This window comes from Vanacampus margaritifer, chromosome 7, assembly GCF_051991255.1.
Source record: "Vanacampus margaritifer isolate UIUO_Vmar chromosome 7, RoL_Vmar_1.0, whole genome shotgun sequence".
Taxonomy (NCBI): domain Eukaryota; kingdom Metazoa; phylum Chordata; class Actinopteri; order Syngnathiformes; family Syngnathidae; genus Vanacampus; species Vanacampus margaritifer.
Genome location: NC_135438.1, coordinates 7,314,915 through 7,329,636, shown reverse-complemented (window position 1 = coordinate 7,329,636; position 14,722 = coordinate 7,314,915). Strand labels below are relative to the sequence as shown.

Below are 14,722 nucleotides of genomic sequence, written 5' to 3'. Positions count from 1 at the left end.
CCACACCAACAACATTAAAACTAATATTTTCATGGATAAGGAAGCCTAACAAGCCAACCAAGAGATGAGAAATAAATTAAATGATATCTACTTGTTTTTAGTGTATTTTACAGCTGATTTAAGACACGGGTCGAAACCGACCCGTTAACATAAGAGAAAGTAACAGAAAGTTAACACAAGACGAAGGTTAAGTTTCCACGCTGTGTGCCTTAACTCAATTCACTGCCATTGACGGCTATAAACGTCAAAAATTCATTTGAACTATTTATATTTTTTCAACATTTTTTTTCCACTTTATTTAACCAAAGTATGAAAACCTCGTTTTTTTTCCTTTTATTGTACATTTAGAACAGTAGTGAGTTAAGTCATGCGATTAAGTACGATTTAAAATTAATTATTATTTATTTAATAATTAGTTAATTGTCTTCCTAATGTGCTAATCATGCAGCTCCGACCTTCATTTGGCCTTGAGCACATCTGCGGACGTCCCGTGCAACTTTACCCTGGAAGAATACGCTTGCGCACAGGTGGCATTTTGGTTTTCAAGTCAGGGCATCGCTGTATTTTTTTCCATTAAATTGTATTATTAATTCCAAAAATTTCCATTCTCTCGTTGGCTCAGTGGTTGGTCAGAAAAAACAATGTTGGTACATGTATACATTATATATGAATTTTTATTTACAATTTGACCCATCTTCTATATCCAGTTGCAGAACTTCACGGCCAATCAGCTAGCGTCTCTTCTGTCATGTAATCTACCCGGCAACAGCAAACGGTCCTTAGTGTTATGGAAGATCCTGCTCAGTAAACTTTCTGCCATCTTGGATCCGGCCTTGGACATCCTGGCCAGCATGGTTAGCGAAGGAATGACGTCACCGTCGTAAATGAACGAAGGACAGACATTTCAAATGCATTTGTGTATTATTTCGCATAGCCCGAGAGCGCAATCGGACCGTCGGCGCCTGAAATTCTGGATGTGATCGGTGACATCCGCGTGGCGTTGCTGAGTAACGAACAGCTGAGGAACAGCAGCGTCATCGCCAAGTGGTTCTCAGAGCGCCTGAAGGGCTTCCTGCCATCAGCGTCCGACAATTTCCTGCGTTGCTTGAGCCAAAGGAACCTCAGCTGTCAATCATACCAGCAGATGTAAGTGAAGAAAACAATGAAAAGACCTTTTAACTGTTTTTAGAAATCAAATATTTAATAGTAAAACAAACCTAATATATACTAATAATATTGCTGAACTTACATGGCCAATGATGCTCTCTTTGATGCTAAGTGGCTAATTAAGACAAGCTAATTAAGCTAAATGTTAGCGGGAAAAGGTGCCTTTAAAATCATATTTTCATAACTCAGTAAACCTAATTTTGTGATTATTGGATGTATAACAAGATAAAATCAATGTTTAATATTATTCAGCGATTCGTACTACTAAGCTACTGTAAGTTTTGAGTGAAACTGTTATGCAAAGAGGCGATGTTTACACGCCAAGAGGCTAAATTTCCCCAACAAGGGCCCGTTAAATCTGAATGTAAATATTATTACAAGAAGTACATTTTGATTATAAAGTCAAACCAAGACGCTAAAATTATGTGTTGAATTTTTATGGTTAGTTTCCAAGGGTCTATAAATGAATGTACAGTAATTGGGGATTGTAAGGCTGCGGAATAATCCCCCCCGAAGGTTTGTATATTACTTTCTTCAGCCTGCTTGCGTCTCATGAAGATATGAAACTGCTTCTCTTTGCTCTTTTCAATGTCAGCCTGGAGACCTTCAACCAACACTATGACATCATCACTGACACCCAGCGGATCGTGATCGCGGAGGAATTCATTTTGAATTTCCTGTCTCGTCCAGTTTCAGGTCAGTTTACCACGCGCGCACTCATTTGACATCTTCACAACGGCTGCATTTTAAGGTGTTCTAATTACGGGCAAATTCAAATATTGCTTTAAAAAACATCAACGTCATACAGATATGAAGCGGAATTAACCATAATGAATTAAAACTGACAGCATGGCGGTGGAGTGGTCAGCACGTCTGAAAGAACAAAGTGGGAAAAGTTGCTTTTTAATGTTTTGGGAAGGTTTTAACAATGATACATAACTGTTTAAAAATATATATTTATACACATGTAACACATGTCAACTAGCTTAAATGTACACAAATGTGTATCATATGATGTGTATTAGGGGTGTGCCAAAATCGATTCTCATAAGATTCGCAATTCTCATTTAGTACGATTCAGAATCCATTTTAAATGTCCCAAAATCGATTTTATTTTAATTATTTTATACTGTCTTGTCTTTGTCTGTGTGTGCCTTTATTTGGAGCGCTGTTCATGTTGTAACCGGTTTGGCCACTGAGGGGCAGTGTGGTTCTGCTCGTTCTGATACACTCTTAAATTGTAGCCACATTAGAGAGTAGAAGAAAGTTGTTGTTTTTTCAGCGTGGAGCCGTTCTTTTGAGTGATAAAAGTGCCGCGAGTAGTGCGCTAATTAGCATTAGCGTGTCAGACTGGAGTAGATCATTACAATTCCTTGCACATCTATAGATTGAAGCAAAAGTCATTGTCAATCAAATCATTTTGACTCAAAAATCGTTCTTAACCGAAAATCGATTCTGAATCGAATCGCAGACCCAAAAATCGGAATCGAAACGTGAGGCATTCAAAGATTCCCACCCATAATGTGTATATCCCCTAAATCTCAAAAGTTGTGCTAGTCAGTAGCTTGACAGCTTTTTGGCTCTATTTCCTTGGCACGAGGCTAAATCTATGCAGGGGCAGGTTAGACCAAGTTTTGGTATTTTTGCAGACCCATGCAGGCATCCCCAGCATGGCACATTTCGATCCATGCTGTTGGCGTTATTTATAAATAAAATACGACATGACTGTCTGCCTGCACCTCAATCGAATTCAGCAAAATCACATTAAACTACCTGCGCCAACTTTTACAAAATAAATCACTATACGCAAGTTTTTACATTCGAGCGCAGTAAATCGAGATGAGATCATCATTATTTCACTTTTTATGCTTGCAGTATATGCCTGTGATTGTCGTTATATTATGTGTCGACACGCTAATTTGCAAATTTTTTGCACTCAAGTCAAAGCAAAGAACAAGAAGTCACTTGTCTCTATAGAGGTTGGCAAATTGGTGTAATGCAAAACACCAATCTAAATCATATTTTGGGGTTCTTCTTGAATATGTGCAGGCCCAGGCTGCCGATCGGGATTCAACAGCAGCGCAGAGTGGCTGATGGTGAATGTGGGTCCATTTTCCCAGTTTTTGACCCTCAAACAGATTCTGCAGCTCAACCCGGACTTCAGCCCTGTGAGATGTCACCATTAACAACAATTAGACCATAGTTGTCTAAACATTGTACTTTGTACAAACCTCATAATCGATGCCTTCTTTTTAGCTGGAAGCCCTTCCTCTTCTGTCTTTACGGCAACGGCTAGACCTTCTCTTCATTCCGCTTCCCGGTCTGCCGGGGACAGACGTCATCATCGATGCGCTGTTTGATCAGCTGACCGACTCGCCCGAGGAACGCTTGAAAATCCCTGAATTCCTCACGCTCCTTGTCGAAGACCTTCAAACGGTGAGGAACAATCAGCGGAGGGTTTGAAGGAGAAAGTGATTCTTGATGTTTTCGTTTCTTAACTTTGCAGACGTTCGTTGGGAACTTTTCCTGTAACTCCTTCAAAACACTGTGAGTTCACATCTGAGACATATTGTGCTTTTTTTTTTTTATACACAATTTTATAGAAGGCCTCTATCTCCCCTTCAAAATGAACAATTTTTTAAAGAGGAAATGTAACATTAATGCTAAGTGTTTACCATCATCATGCTCCAGTTTCACAAGACTGGACCTGACCGTGCCGATCGTTCCTCTCCATGTGGCGTGGTCCATCACCTCCAGCAAGCTGGAGCTGACTGAGCTCCTTCCGCCTGGTAAGACACACACCAAAGAAAATCCAACATTTTTTAAATTTATTTTTTTTACCTCACAGGACAGTTCATAAGGGACACTCACACAATCTAATGAGATCACAGACTAGAACTTTAGGAATTGATTGCGCAGTTCTAAACATAATAGGTACATGGTCAGTTTTAATATATATATAATATTCAATATATTAATTATTGTGCTAAAATGTACAGTTCATACCACAATTATTCATACACCAATTTTAGAATGGAAAATAATAGATTTTGATTGGTATTTGGCATTTGAACGCTACATGAATGTCACTCCAGCATTTTCTTCATACTCAATCTCATTAGATTGTATAGGTGTACCTAATAAAACGTCCAGTGAGTCTGTCATTTGGACATTCTTTTTATAGTAAAATTTTAATTTGTGTTTTTTTTTTCCAGGTTGCCTCATATACAGTGGAGAGGTGATAATGCGCAATACCACTTTTGACTTTGATTTTATAGACGTGCTGTATAACTTTATCCGATCTTCTTCTCACCAATCAGTGCAATGTAACCCCGATCAATGGTAAGTCATTTTCTTACTTTATCCGCAACATAATCCTTCACGGTCACTCACTCATGTCATGTTGTTGTTCGCAGCCACAGAGATGTGTATGGCAGTCAACAGGTGAGTTCAGTTTTGATGCGGGTCTTTTGGACAGAAAGACCCGACCCAAAATCAGATGATTGACAGACGTCCTTGCATATCTAATACGATATAAGAAACAGGGCAAAGACTTCAGTAATGGCTCAATTATTCAGACGACGAAAAAAACAAAAACAACACAATATCATAACCTGTACAATTCAATAAAAAAATAAAATAAAATTGCTATGACCAAGTCACACGAATACATTTTTAAAGTTTACATATTGTGTTTTACAACAATACTATAATTAACCCATTTGCTCAATCACAAGTTGATTTGCATGCATGTTAAAAATATTGCATAAAAGATTGGCTTTACAGACATATTATCATGGCTTCAACTTTAACAACCACCCCCCCCACCCCCCAAAAAAATCCATGTTGTATTAATTTGGGAAAGGAGTCAAAATTAGCGCAAAAAAAAAAAATGCAGAAAAAACACACATATTGATATGTTCCAAAAACGGAGTTATATGTTTTTTTTAAATGTTTTTTTTTTAATGCTGGAGTATACAGAAGGCTTTGATGCAGCTTCTGACCTGAAGAGGACGCTTAAAGCAAAGCTCTTTCCCCCACTGTGAATAATAATGAAACTTAGCTATATTCTAATTCAAATTGCTACAAAATGGAAACAGATAGAAATATACTTTTTCCCTGATTAAAGAAGAGACATCTCTCTTTTGGTAGGTTCCATGTTTTTATAGCAATAGAACACAACATTCTGTGGGCCTTGCAATATTAGTGAAAATCTAGTAAAACAGCCGGGAGCGAAGGGGGTTGCTTCAGCGAAAATGGCTGTGAGTGAATGAGTTAATTACATTTATAATGTCATATGTACTTGTGGACGAAATAGTGAAGTTTGCAATCTCTGTCACAGAAATCTTTCCAAATATTCCCATTCTTCTCTTTATTCTCACCCGCATCCTCTCTCTATTGCTAACTGCTTTTTCCTTAATTGTCACGCTATCTTTTTATGGTTGAGTAAAAGTGATAAAACACAATATATTGAATGTGCAGCCTCAAAAGCCTATACAGGTTTGTCGTTTAATATTGCAGGGTGTCCATAGATATTTGTGGCGGTAAGATGCCAACTGTCTTTTTTTTGGGGGGGGGGTCACATTGCACAATTGGCCTTAGCATCAGTGTAATCGAAAACAATTAAATAGAGTCCAGGATAACATCTTATCATGAGACTTTTTTTGCAAACAGCACAGCACTCCAGCTCCTCCTGGACACCGGATCTCACAAAGAACGTCTCTGCAACTTTTCCGTGGAGCAAGTAGCGTGTGCATCGGTAAACATCATGCCTCTTGGTGAAATGGAGTTTTAAATGTGGCCTTCAGGGGTCAATCACCCACTCTGTTTTTTTTTTCACGGCACAGCTGGCGGCGCTAACAGCTCCCGATCTGGCTATGATGTTTACGTGCAACCGCTTGGCCAGCTCCAGCGGCAGTTTACCCGTCTGGAAGCTCCTCCTCACCAAATCTTCTCATTTGCTGAACCAGTCTCTGGACCTTCTCGCTAACATGGTAGGGAAACCTGCAACAATCCTCTAGTTCAGTGATCCAAAAATATTCGTCCCAGCAATTTATTTATTTGCTACAATTAATGTATCTTTGCCAGTGACTCATAGTGACAGGTAGAGAAATACAATGTTTTGTGTTGGGAACCACCACCTCAACCAGTCACAATGACATATTTTGCAGACATTTAACCCCGGGAATGCAGCAGCCTCCTTGATTTTGGACGCGATCCGTGAAGTCCAATTGGACACCTTCAATGCCGCCTACTTCAATGATCCCAACCTTATTGATCTCTGGTTCAACCACCGGCTTCGCCCATTTCTCCACGCAGTCTCGCCTGACTTCCTGTCATGTCTCACCACAAAGGATTTGAACTGCACCAGCTATCAACACATGTGAGACGTGCGGATTTGCAGCCACATCCAGTTCGGCATATAGTTGTGCCGTGAGATATAAGTTACTCGACTTACATGGTTTTGAATATACAATATAAATAATTTAAAAAAATTGTATATTTTTTTTTCTTGCTTTGACTTGTGAGCACTGACTTGAGGTACAAACACTCACATCACAAGTTTTGCAAAAAATGAAAATTTGTTTAATGCCACACTCCTAGTTGAGGCTTATTGTCAAATTAACCATAATACAAAGGGAATTTACAAGTTATGTATGTAAATCAGCCAGACAAATTTCTAAAGAAGGCCTGGCTAGCTTAATGCTAGTGCTAATTAGAATCTATGTTGCTGCACTTTAACCCTTTAAGCAACGGACCAAACTCTTTTTCTTTTATTTTGAACATGTAGGCTATATTAAAAAAAAAAATAAAAAGGTTCAGCAATAGCATGTAGACAAACAATATTACGGTAATGACCTTTACATACTGTACTCTCTATCCTCTGCATAGAATGTTTAATATTAGTGCCGTACTGATGAGCTCACAGAGGATTTGAACTATTATTATGAATACCACTCAATTTCTAGGCAATATAATTAGAACTAAAGTGGTGTTCATGATAACATGTCAATAAATAGTATGTCGGTCTGTCCATTTTATTCTGCTCACCAGAAAGAGCAGAATTCAATTGATGAAGTGGGTTAAAAAACGTTACTTCATTTGTTTATATTTCCATAAACTACAATATTATTGAGTGCACTTTTTTCCCGTTTAAACACAACTGTTTTGGGGCGAAATTCTGGAACGCATTTCCTTTCATTTCATGGGTGTTTTGAGTTACTAGCAGTAATCTGGTCAAGGAACAGATTCAACTCTTATCTCAAGGCATCATTGTAATTGCATCCACTTTTTCTTGATAACAGTGTCCGGGCTCTGAGTCACGTCCAGCCAAACATGAGCATCGCCGTACAGACGACTGTTTTTACACGCTTTATCAAGATCTTCCTGTCACGCAACGACACAGACGGTGAGTTATATATATAATTAATTTGTTTATTTATTTATTTATTTATTTATATTTGGGGTGGTCCAGATCCCGGCTGCATCACCCACAGCAACAACAGCAGCGAATGGCTGCGGGTGAACTTGGGCGCCTTCTCTCACCTGTTGCTCCTCAGCGAAGTTCGGATGCTGTACCCCGACTTCTCAGCGGTACTTTCTTACACCTCCTCTAGTATTTGTTGTTCATTGCCAAAATGTCCATTTTAACCGCCGCGTGTTCGCATGTGTGCAGTTTGAGGCCTTAGCGCAATTAACGGTGAGACAGCTTGCTGAACTGTCGTCCACGCCGGGCGCACTCAATAGCACTGCCCAGGTCGCCATGGTGATGAAGTATGTCCCCGACCCGTTCCTGGACGCCTTCTTTGATGACTTCTCGCCGTCTATCAAGGTGGGTTTGTGAGGGGGAATTTTGAAATAACAGACAGTGGTTGGTAGTTATTATTTGGGTGACTAAGAGCAGGAGAATGTGGATGTTAATGATGAAAAGTTGCTAAGAAGTCCATCTAAAAGAATGGTAGGATTACTCAACATTAAAGATTATAGAAATGCTACAGAAGCATTTTTGGTCACACCCAAAAAAAAAAAAAGACTCCTAGTTGAGGTCCTTAAAAATATTTGTCTATCTAGTACCACCTTTTTGGGCCCTTCACTTATTGTTGTCATCTCACGTATTCTGCAGGGTAATGAAAGCCTATACCCCGCCTCAGTGAGGTCAGCCATGTTGGAGGTCGTGTTTGATCGTGCGAAACTCTCCGAACCATCCGTCAGCGACTCCGTGGTCTCGGTGTGGCTCCGGGATCGAATTCCTCCCTTGCTCTTCGAACTGTCGCCACAGCATGTTTCGCCGTTTTTCGCAATACTGACGGCAAAGAGCTGCAGCATTGAGCGGCAAGGGTACGAGGAATAAACCGGTTCCACAGGTTTCTGAAGAATGGCCACTTATTGTTTTCTTTTTTGCTACACTCCCTCAGAGTTAAAGAGCTCAATAGCACCATCTCAAGTCTCATTGAAGTTACACAAAAGGAAATAGAGAACCACATCGTTCAGGCTCTTAAAGGTAATGACGCCATTTAAAGATAAACTATAGTTGGAAACATTTCAACAGAACGGCTTGAAGTTGTTTTATGTATTTAAATCAGTTGGGGCAAATTATTACCTCCACCAAGGAAAATATTGTGTTGTATTGATTACATCAAAACGCCACAATTCTTTCTTTCACATTCCTGCCATACAAGTGTCAAAAAATGGATGAAAATATAATACTAGAATGTCTCTAAGATTTACATCATCCTATTCAGTGAATGCTAATATTACTTGATTACCTCGTTTTTCATCGCAGGACCACCCCCTCTACGTTGCTATGCCAACAACCAAAGTTACTACCACTTCCTGCAGATTTCATTCCTGGGCTTCCAGCTGCCCAACTTGACCACCTTCCTATCACTCATGCCTCAAGACATGATGGATCAGGTGTGTTTCCACAAGTAAGACAATGTAAGGACAAATCCACATGAAAATAATCGCCTTCTTGTTTGTTGTGGATTTAGTTGGTGAACTCCATTGCTCCATCGGAGCTTGGCAGCTACCTCCGCATTCCTGACGTTGTTGACGACGATGGCAAACTTTGCTTGATCTACAGCAAATACCGCAAGACGGCCATGTTCTTGGAGAATGTGTGTAAAATTCAATGCGCTCTACATTTGCTACCGGTTCCTTCAGTGGAGACTTCACTTTTGAGTTTTGAGATGAGCATCAAGTTGTTTACAAATCTGTGGGCCAGATTGAGCTGGTTTTAAAAAATCACTTTTTCCAGCACACTGAAAAAAAAAACCCACACGTAATGATCTAATGACATTACTCACATCTACTTATTTCAGGAACAACTCCCGATGTCGGTGAGGAGGGCGACGCTACCCTGCGTCTGGCCTTTTGCTCTCCGCAGCACCAACAGATCGGAGGTCAACGCTTGGTTTGACCGACGCCTTGCCAACTATTTGAATTTCCTTACAAAGGATCTCATCGGAAACGTTACGACATACAACACTTCCTGCCTGGCTTTTCAGAAATAGTATGTCTTAATTACGTAACCTCCACCAAGGGATTTTCATTGCAGCTTGTTCACTTTCGAACAGCATAGTGTAAAAATAACTCATTCACTGCCATTGACGGCTATAAACGTCAAAAATTAATTTCAACTATTTCTATTTGTTTAACATTTTTTTCTACTTTTGTTAACAAGAATATGAAAACCTAGAATTTTTTTATTGTACATTTAGAACAGATATGAAATTTGTGATTAATCGCGAGTTAACTAGTGAAGTCATGAAATTAATTACGATTCAAAACTTTTAATCGCCTGACGCCCCAAATTTTTTATAATATTTTCTTTCTCCAGACTCCAGCTCGCCTGCGACCCCATTGAACATCTTTTCACGTAACATGTTCTGGTTTTGTTTCAGTGTCTCAGTTCTTGGCATGTTCAACTTCTCTCCTGTAAACTTTGTGAAGCGAGATGTGTACGATACCATCATGACCTACCTCAACTCAGGTCAGTACAAGAAGTAAAATGTAGCGGTAAACTCGTTTACGGTTTTCTTTGTCACAATTAACACATTTAATTTTTATAGCTAAGATATTTTAATAAAGCAATGAAAGCGCTGAAGCATATTAGCATCCTCTTATTAGCTGTTTTCTTTTCTCTCTCTCTGTCTCCCTTTCTCTCAAAAAGCCTTCATATTTCTCTACAAAATTGGTACATTGTTGTGGCTACAGCTATAACACTTGCTAGCTCTTTAGCATGAGCCAAACAAGAAGTATTTGAAAAATGATTTGGGCAAAAATGTGTATATCACATTTTTGCTACCATATACGAAACTGATTTCATTGTAACATGTCTCCGAAGCTATACATTACATTTTAGTTGTTTAGAAAGTCAAAGGAAATAAATCATGAGCTAGCCAGGTAGCTTGGTTGAAAATGTGAACTACATGATAAAGTTCTTTTTACTGGGCTTGTACACACATATTTTATACTGTGAATACAACATTTAATTGTTTTTAAATTAAATTAATTATTATTATTAATATATTTTTATTTTATTTTACCTGGGAGTAAATAGGATCTGCTAACATAATGTCCCGCATAATTGTATCTCAATGCTAATTGTATCGCAATGCTAATCTTTCTGTTTTTTTTTCTTACAGCGTCGGTGCCAAAGTGTTACAACGCGAGCGACCCAGAGCTCAACTCAACAGCGTGGTTTGCGGAATATATTGGTCCCTTCTTTGAATTTATCACTCTGCAAGATTTTTTCACATTCGGATCCCCTGAGGTACTTCCAAAGCATATTTTGTTAGTTTGCGAGCTAGCGTAGTTTATAACGTATATGAGGCATGACGTATAGTCCAAATTGAGTGTTTCAACAATTTGCGCCTTCTTGCTGCAGGTTCTCCAAATATTCACTGTGAACCTCAAGAACATTGCCATCTTCAACCAAACTGTCTTACCTCTCAACGTCACCAGCTACTACACGGAGCTGCTGTACATGCAGGACAGCAACTTTAACCCCATACTGTGAGTGTTCATTTTTCTCACTATTTTATGAATCAGCTGTTCAGATGTAGCGCAGCATCCAAAATGACCTCTCATGGGGACAAATAGAAAATGTATGGCTGGATGCATGTACTGTTCATCAAACAGTTTATGTAACAAAGACGTAATCCAAAAATAAATAATAATAATAATATATAAATAGATAAGCAAAGTCATTAAATTGAGGGAAAAAAAATATCAGTGTATGTGTTTATTCATGACATTGTGGCCACTTTATCTTTGCAGCCTTCCTCTGCTGTTTCGTTGCTTCGTGCCGGCGATGGCGTTCACCCAGTTATCTGCAAATGAAACCATGATAGTTCTGTACAACCTGACCAGTCTGTGCACTGACTTGGATCCGCAGGTGAGCTCCTTTGCGCTGTTGTTTTGACACTGTTGCCTCACGGAAAGAGATTCCCAGGAGGAAGAGCATTTAATTGTACTACCTGTCATCATACGTCACTGGCATAGATGGATGAACGATACATTATTTGTAGTGAAAATATATAGATATGTATATTTTTTTTGGGGGGGGGGGATTAACCGGATAACTTTTATTAAAATTACGGTTGGGAATCTCTGATCTAATATTTCTCATTGAGCGAAAGTGTCCACATATACACCAGTTGCCTTTGCTGGGTTCTAAAGGTGAAATATTGCTTCTTCCACTACAACAATTTAACTGGATTTCTTTCAACTTTGATTAACTCATTCACTGCCATTGACGGCTATAGACGTCAAAAATTCATTTGAACAAATTCTACTAGTTTAACTTTTTTTCCCCCACTTTTGTTAACAAGAGTAGGAAAACCTAGAAAAAATATTGTACATTTAGAACAGATATAAAAAAAATATTAATTGTGAGTTAACTATTGAAGTCATACAATTAATTACAATTAAAAAAATTAATCGTAATTAATCACATGACTTCACTAGTTAATTCACGATTAATCACAAATTTTATATATCTGCTCTAAATGTACAAAAAAAAAAAATCTAGGTTTTCATACTCTTGTTAACAAAAGTGGAAAAAAATGTTAAACTGAATGAATTTTTGACGTCTATAGCCGTCAATGGCAGTGAATGAGTTAACACGTATCAAGTCCAGGGTGTCGCACAACATCTCTCTGTACACCGCAAACATAGTATAGAAATCGCTGAACATGTGATCATGTCAACCTCACAACTTGTTTTTAATGTTCTGCCGAAAGGTTTCTGCTGCTTTAGCGGGGAACTTTGGCGACAAGATTAACGCCGCATCCATCGCAGCCCTCGGCAATGAGAACACCGGCATGTCAATAGGCCAAATCAAAATGATCGACGCCAAGGAACTCTACGCGGCCCTGGAGACCCTGAGAAACGTGCTGGGCTGGCGTCGAGGTCAAGCCAGGGTCATTGTCACGGCTCTCTTGTCCTCGGGGCTCGTGCAGGTACCTACTCTCTGTACTTGTTTTTCATTTTTATTTGATTTTTTTACATACTGCTGTTTTTAGCTGAGACTCAAAAATAAATCACATCCCAGTTTATCTGTCAAAAAATTTATTCAATTTATTTTTACGGTATATTCTTATTTTTTAACGCTCTCACTGTGTCCTGTGTGCTGCTGAGAAAATATGAATTTCCCATTTGGAGATTGCTAAAAGATTGATATGTGATCTTATCTTACTGAAATTCCAAACCGCTTCTCCTACTTTTTAATAAATAAATAAATAAATAGAAGATTTGATTACTTAAGTTAAAGTAAAAAAAAGTGCAGTCTTGCTTGCCTACCGTAAGTACAAAAATTTGAGATGTTCCATACCACTTTTTTTTTCAGACCGATACCATGACGAGTAAAATCTTACTACCAATACCACTAGTACTTTTTATCCATAAAATTTCTCCCCCCCAAAATAATGACATATTATGTTAAACAGGGATGTTCACTACCACTCACCAAAAACCAATACCACTAATACATAAGATTCCCGTAAAAAACAATGACAGATAATTTTAATGAAAGACCTACAGTATATATCCCAATATAGAATTGATCCTTAAAATTGCATGAAATTAATATTTTGACAAAGTAAGGGATAAAAAAATACAGATATCTGTTTTCAGATGTAACAAATAAAGGTAAAAAGTCATCAGAAAAATGGGTAATTAAAGTACAGATAAGCGAAAGATTTACTGAATTTCATTAATTAGTTTATTTATTTTTCTGATTATTATGTAATTATTTTTGGACAAATTAAGGAATAAAAAATACAGATATCTGTTTTCAGATGTAACAAATAAAGGTAAAAAGTCATCAGAAAAATGGGTACTAAAAGTACAGATAATCGAAAAATATACTCAAGTTCAGTAATCATTTGTCTATTGTTGCTTCCCACAACTGTCATTGTCCATGTGTGATCTAATGAACGTGTCACCACCAGATCCGCAACGCCTCATCGCTCTTGATGCTGGGTTCCCTCGTCATCGGCGTGCCTGCAAATACTTTCAGCACCATTGACGGATCCCAGCTGATCACCGCATTCAAGAACCCGACATTCCTGACGCACTTCACAACCGCCCCACAGATCGTCCAGTACGCGTTTGTGTCGCAGGTAGGACACTGAGGGCCATCTTGTCCCGTTTGTGCTGAAGTTCCGAGAACATTTTGAAGCCTTTTTAGACATGAGCCAGGATTTGTCATCTTTGCCCAGATCATCTCGGTGAACAGCAGTAGTGACGCGCTCATGGAGAACGTTCCGGACGATTTGGCGACGGAGATCCCTGGCCTTTTCCTTTTGGGTGTTAGCGGCACGAAGAACGTTCTCACCATGCTCAACAAGAAGAAATGGAAGCGCAAGCAGGTGGGAGCTCCTGACAAAAGCTTTGGGAAGACCTACTCTTATGTGTCTTATTCAGCACGATGTATTTTCTTGTCGGAGTAGGCCGAGTTGTTCTTTGAGACTGTCGCCGTGGAATCGTCGACGACGCTGCTGGGAAGTGCGGACAAGTGAGCTTTATTTTCTCTAGTTTTCAGCTTCAAATTGTCTTTTAGATTACTGAGCGTGCGGTTTGTCCGCAGTTTGTCGTCGTCTGTGCTGCAAGGCTTCACGTGCACTTCAGTGAGGACCTTCCGAAGGTCGCAAACCCTAAGGCTGGTCCGGGCGTGTCGGAGGAGAGGCAGGAACAAGGTGAAGCTGGTGGAGACTCAGGTGAGTTGTTGTTTGACGCATGATAGTGATTACCTCCGCCAAGGCTTATTTTCTGTTTGTTAGTTGTCAGGGTTACACAATTAACATAACTCACTGGAGGGGTGGGGTCAGGGCTAATCAAATCTTGGCCGGATCTCAATATTTGGCAATGACCTTTGACCTAGTTCTGGCCTTTCAATGCTTTTTGACAGCTAACCTGCATGTACAACCATGTAAGAAATGAGGCCGACGCCACCAGCTTTGAGCTTTACCCTCCAGACATGCTGCTGTATTACAAGTAAGCGCATCATCATCAGGCTGATTTGTTTGCAGTAACGGAAATTTGTGAAACT

At 39.2% G+C, this 14,722-nt stretch overlaps 1 protein-coding gene across 1 annotated transcript in view; it reads left to right on the top strand.

The window, feature by feature from the left end:
- The window catches only part of LOC144055006 (uncharacterized), a 38,243-nt gene that overhangs the window by 14,896 nt on the left and 8,625 nt on the right, over positions 1-14,722 (top strand). The window contains exons 23-54 of the mRNA XM_077570550.1: positions 449-527; positions 708-854; positions 935-1,146; positions 1,763-1,863; positions 3,217-3,335; positions 3,424-3,603; positions 3,674-3,714; positions 3,859-3,956; positions 4,383-4,405; positions 4,488-4,509; positions 4,584-4,611; positions 5,842-5,926; positions 6,015-6,161; positions 6,339-6,550; positions 7,473-7,576; positions 7,643-7,761; positions 7,844-7,999; positions 8,291-8,505; positions 8,583-8,668; positions 8,951-9,081; positions 9,159-9,284; positions 9,489-9,679; positions 10,071-10,159; positions 10,815-10,942; positions 11,057-11,184; positions 11,449-11,566; positions 12,414-12,632; positions 13,623-13,793; positions 13,893-14,042; positions 14,124-14,188; positions 14,261-14,390; positions 14,582-14,667. Coding sequence (XP_077426676.1) covers positions 449-527; positions 708-854; positions 935-1,146; positions 1,763-1,863; positions 3,217-3,335; positions 3,424-3,603; positions 3,674-3,714; positions 3,859-3,956; positions 4,383-4,405; positions 4,488-4,509; positions 4,584-4,611; positions 5,842-5,926; positions 6,015-6,161; positions 6,339-6,550; positions 7,473-7,576; positions 7,643-7,761; positions 7,844-7,999; positions 8,291-8,505; positions 8,583-8,668; positions 8,951-9,081; positions 9,159-9,284; positions 9,489-9,679; positions 10,071-10,159; positions 10,815-10,942; positions 11,057-11,184; positions 11,449-11,566; positions 12,414-12,632; positions 13,623-13,793; positions 13,893-14,042; positions 14,124-14,188; positions 14,261-14,390; positions 14,582-14,667 — 3,906 coding nt within the window. The remainder of the gene's footprint in view (positions 1-448; positions 528-707; positions 855-934; positions 1,147-1,762; positions 1,864-3,216; positions 3,336-3,423; positions 3,604-3,673; positions 3,715-3,858; positions 3,957-4,382; positions 4,406-4,487; positions 4,510-4,583; positions 4,612-5,841; positions 5,927-6,014; positions 6,162-6,338; positions 6,551-7,472; positions 7,577-7,642; positions 7,762-7,843; positions 8,000-8,290; positions 8,506-8,582; positions 8,669-8,950; positions 9,082-9,158; positions 9,285-9,488; positions 9,680-10,070; positions 10,160-10,814; positions 10,943-11,056; positions 11,185-11,448; positions 11,567-12,413; positions 12,633-13,622; positions 13,794-13,892; positions 14,043-14,123; positions 14,189-14,260; positions 14,391-14,581; positions 14,668-14,722) is intronic.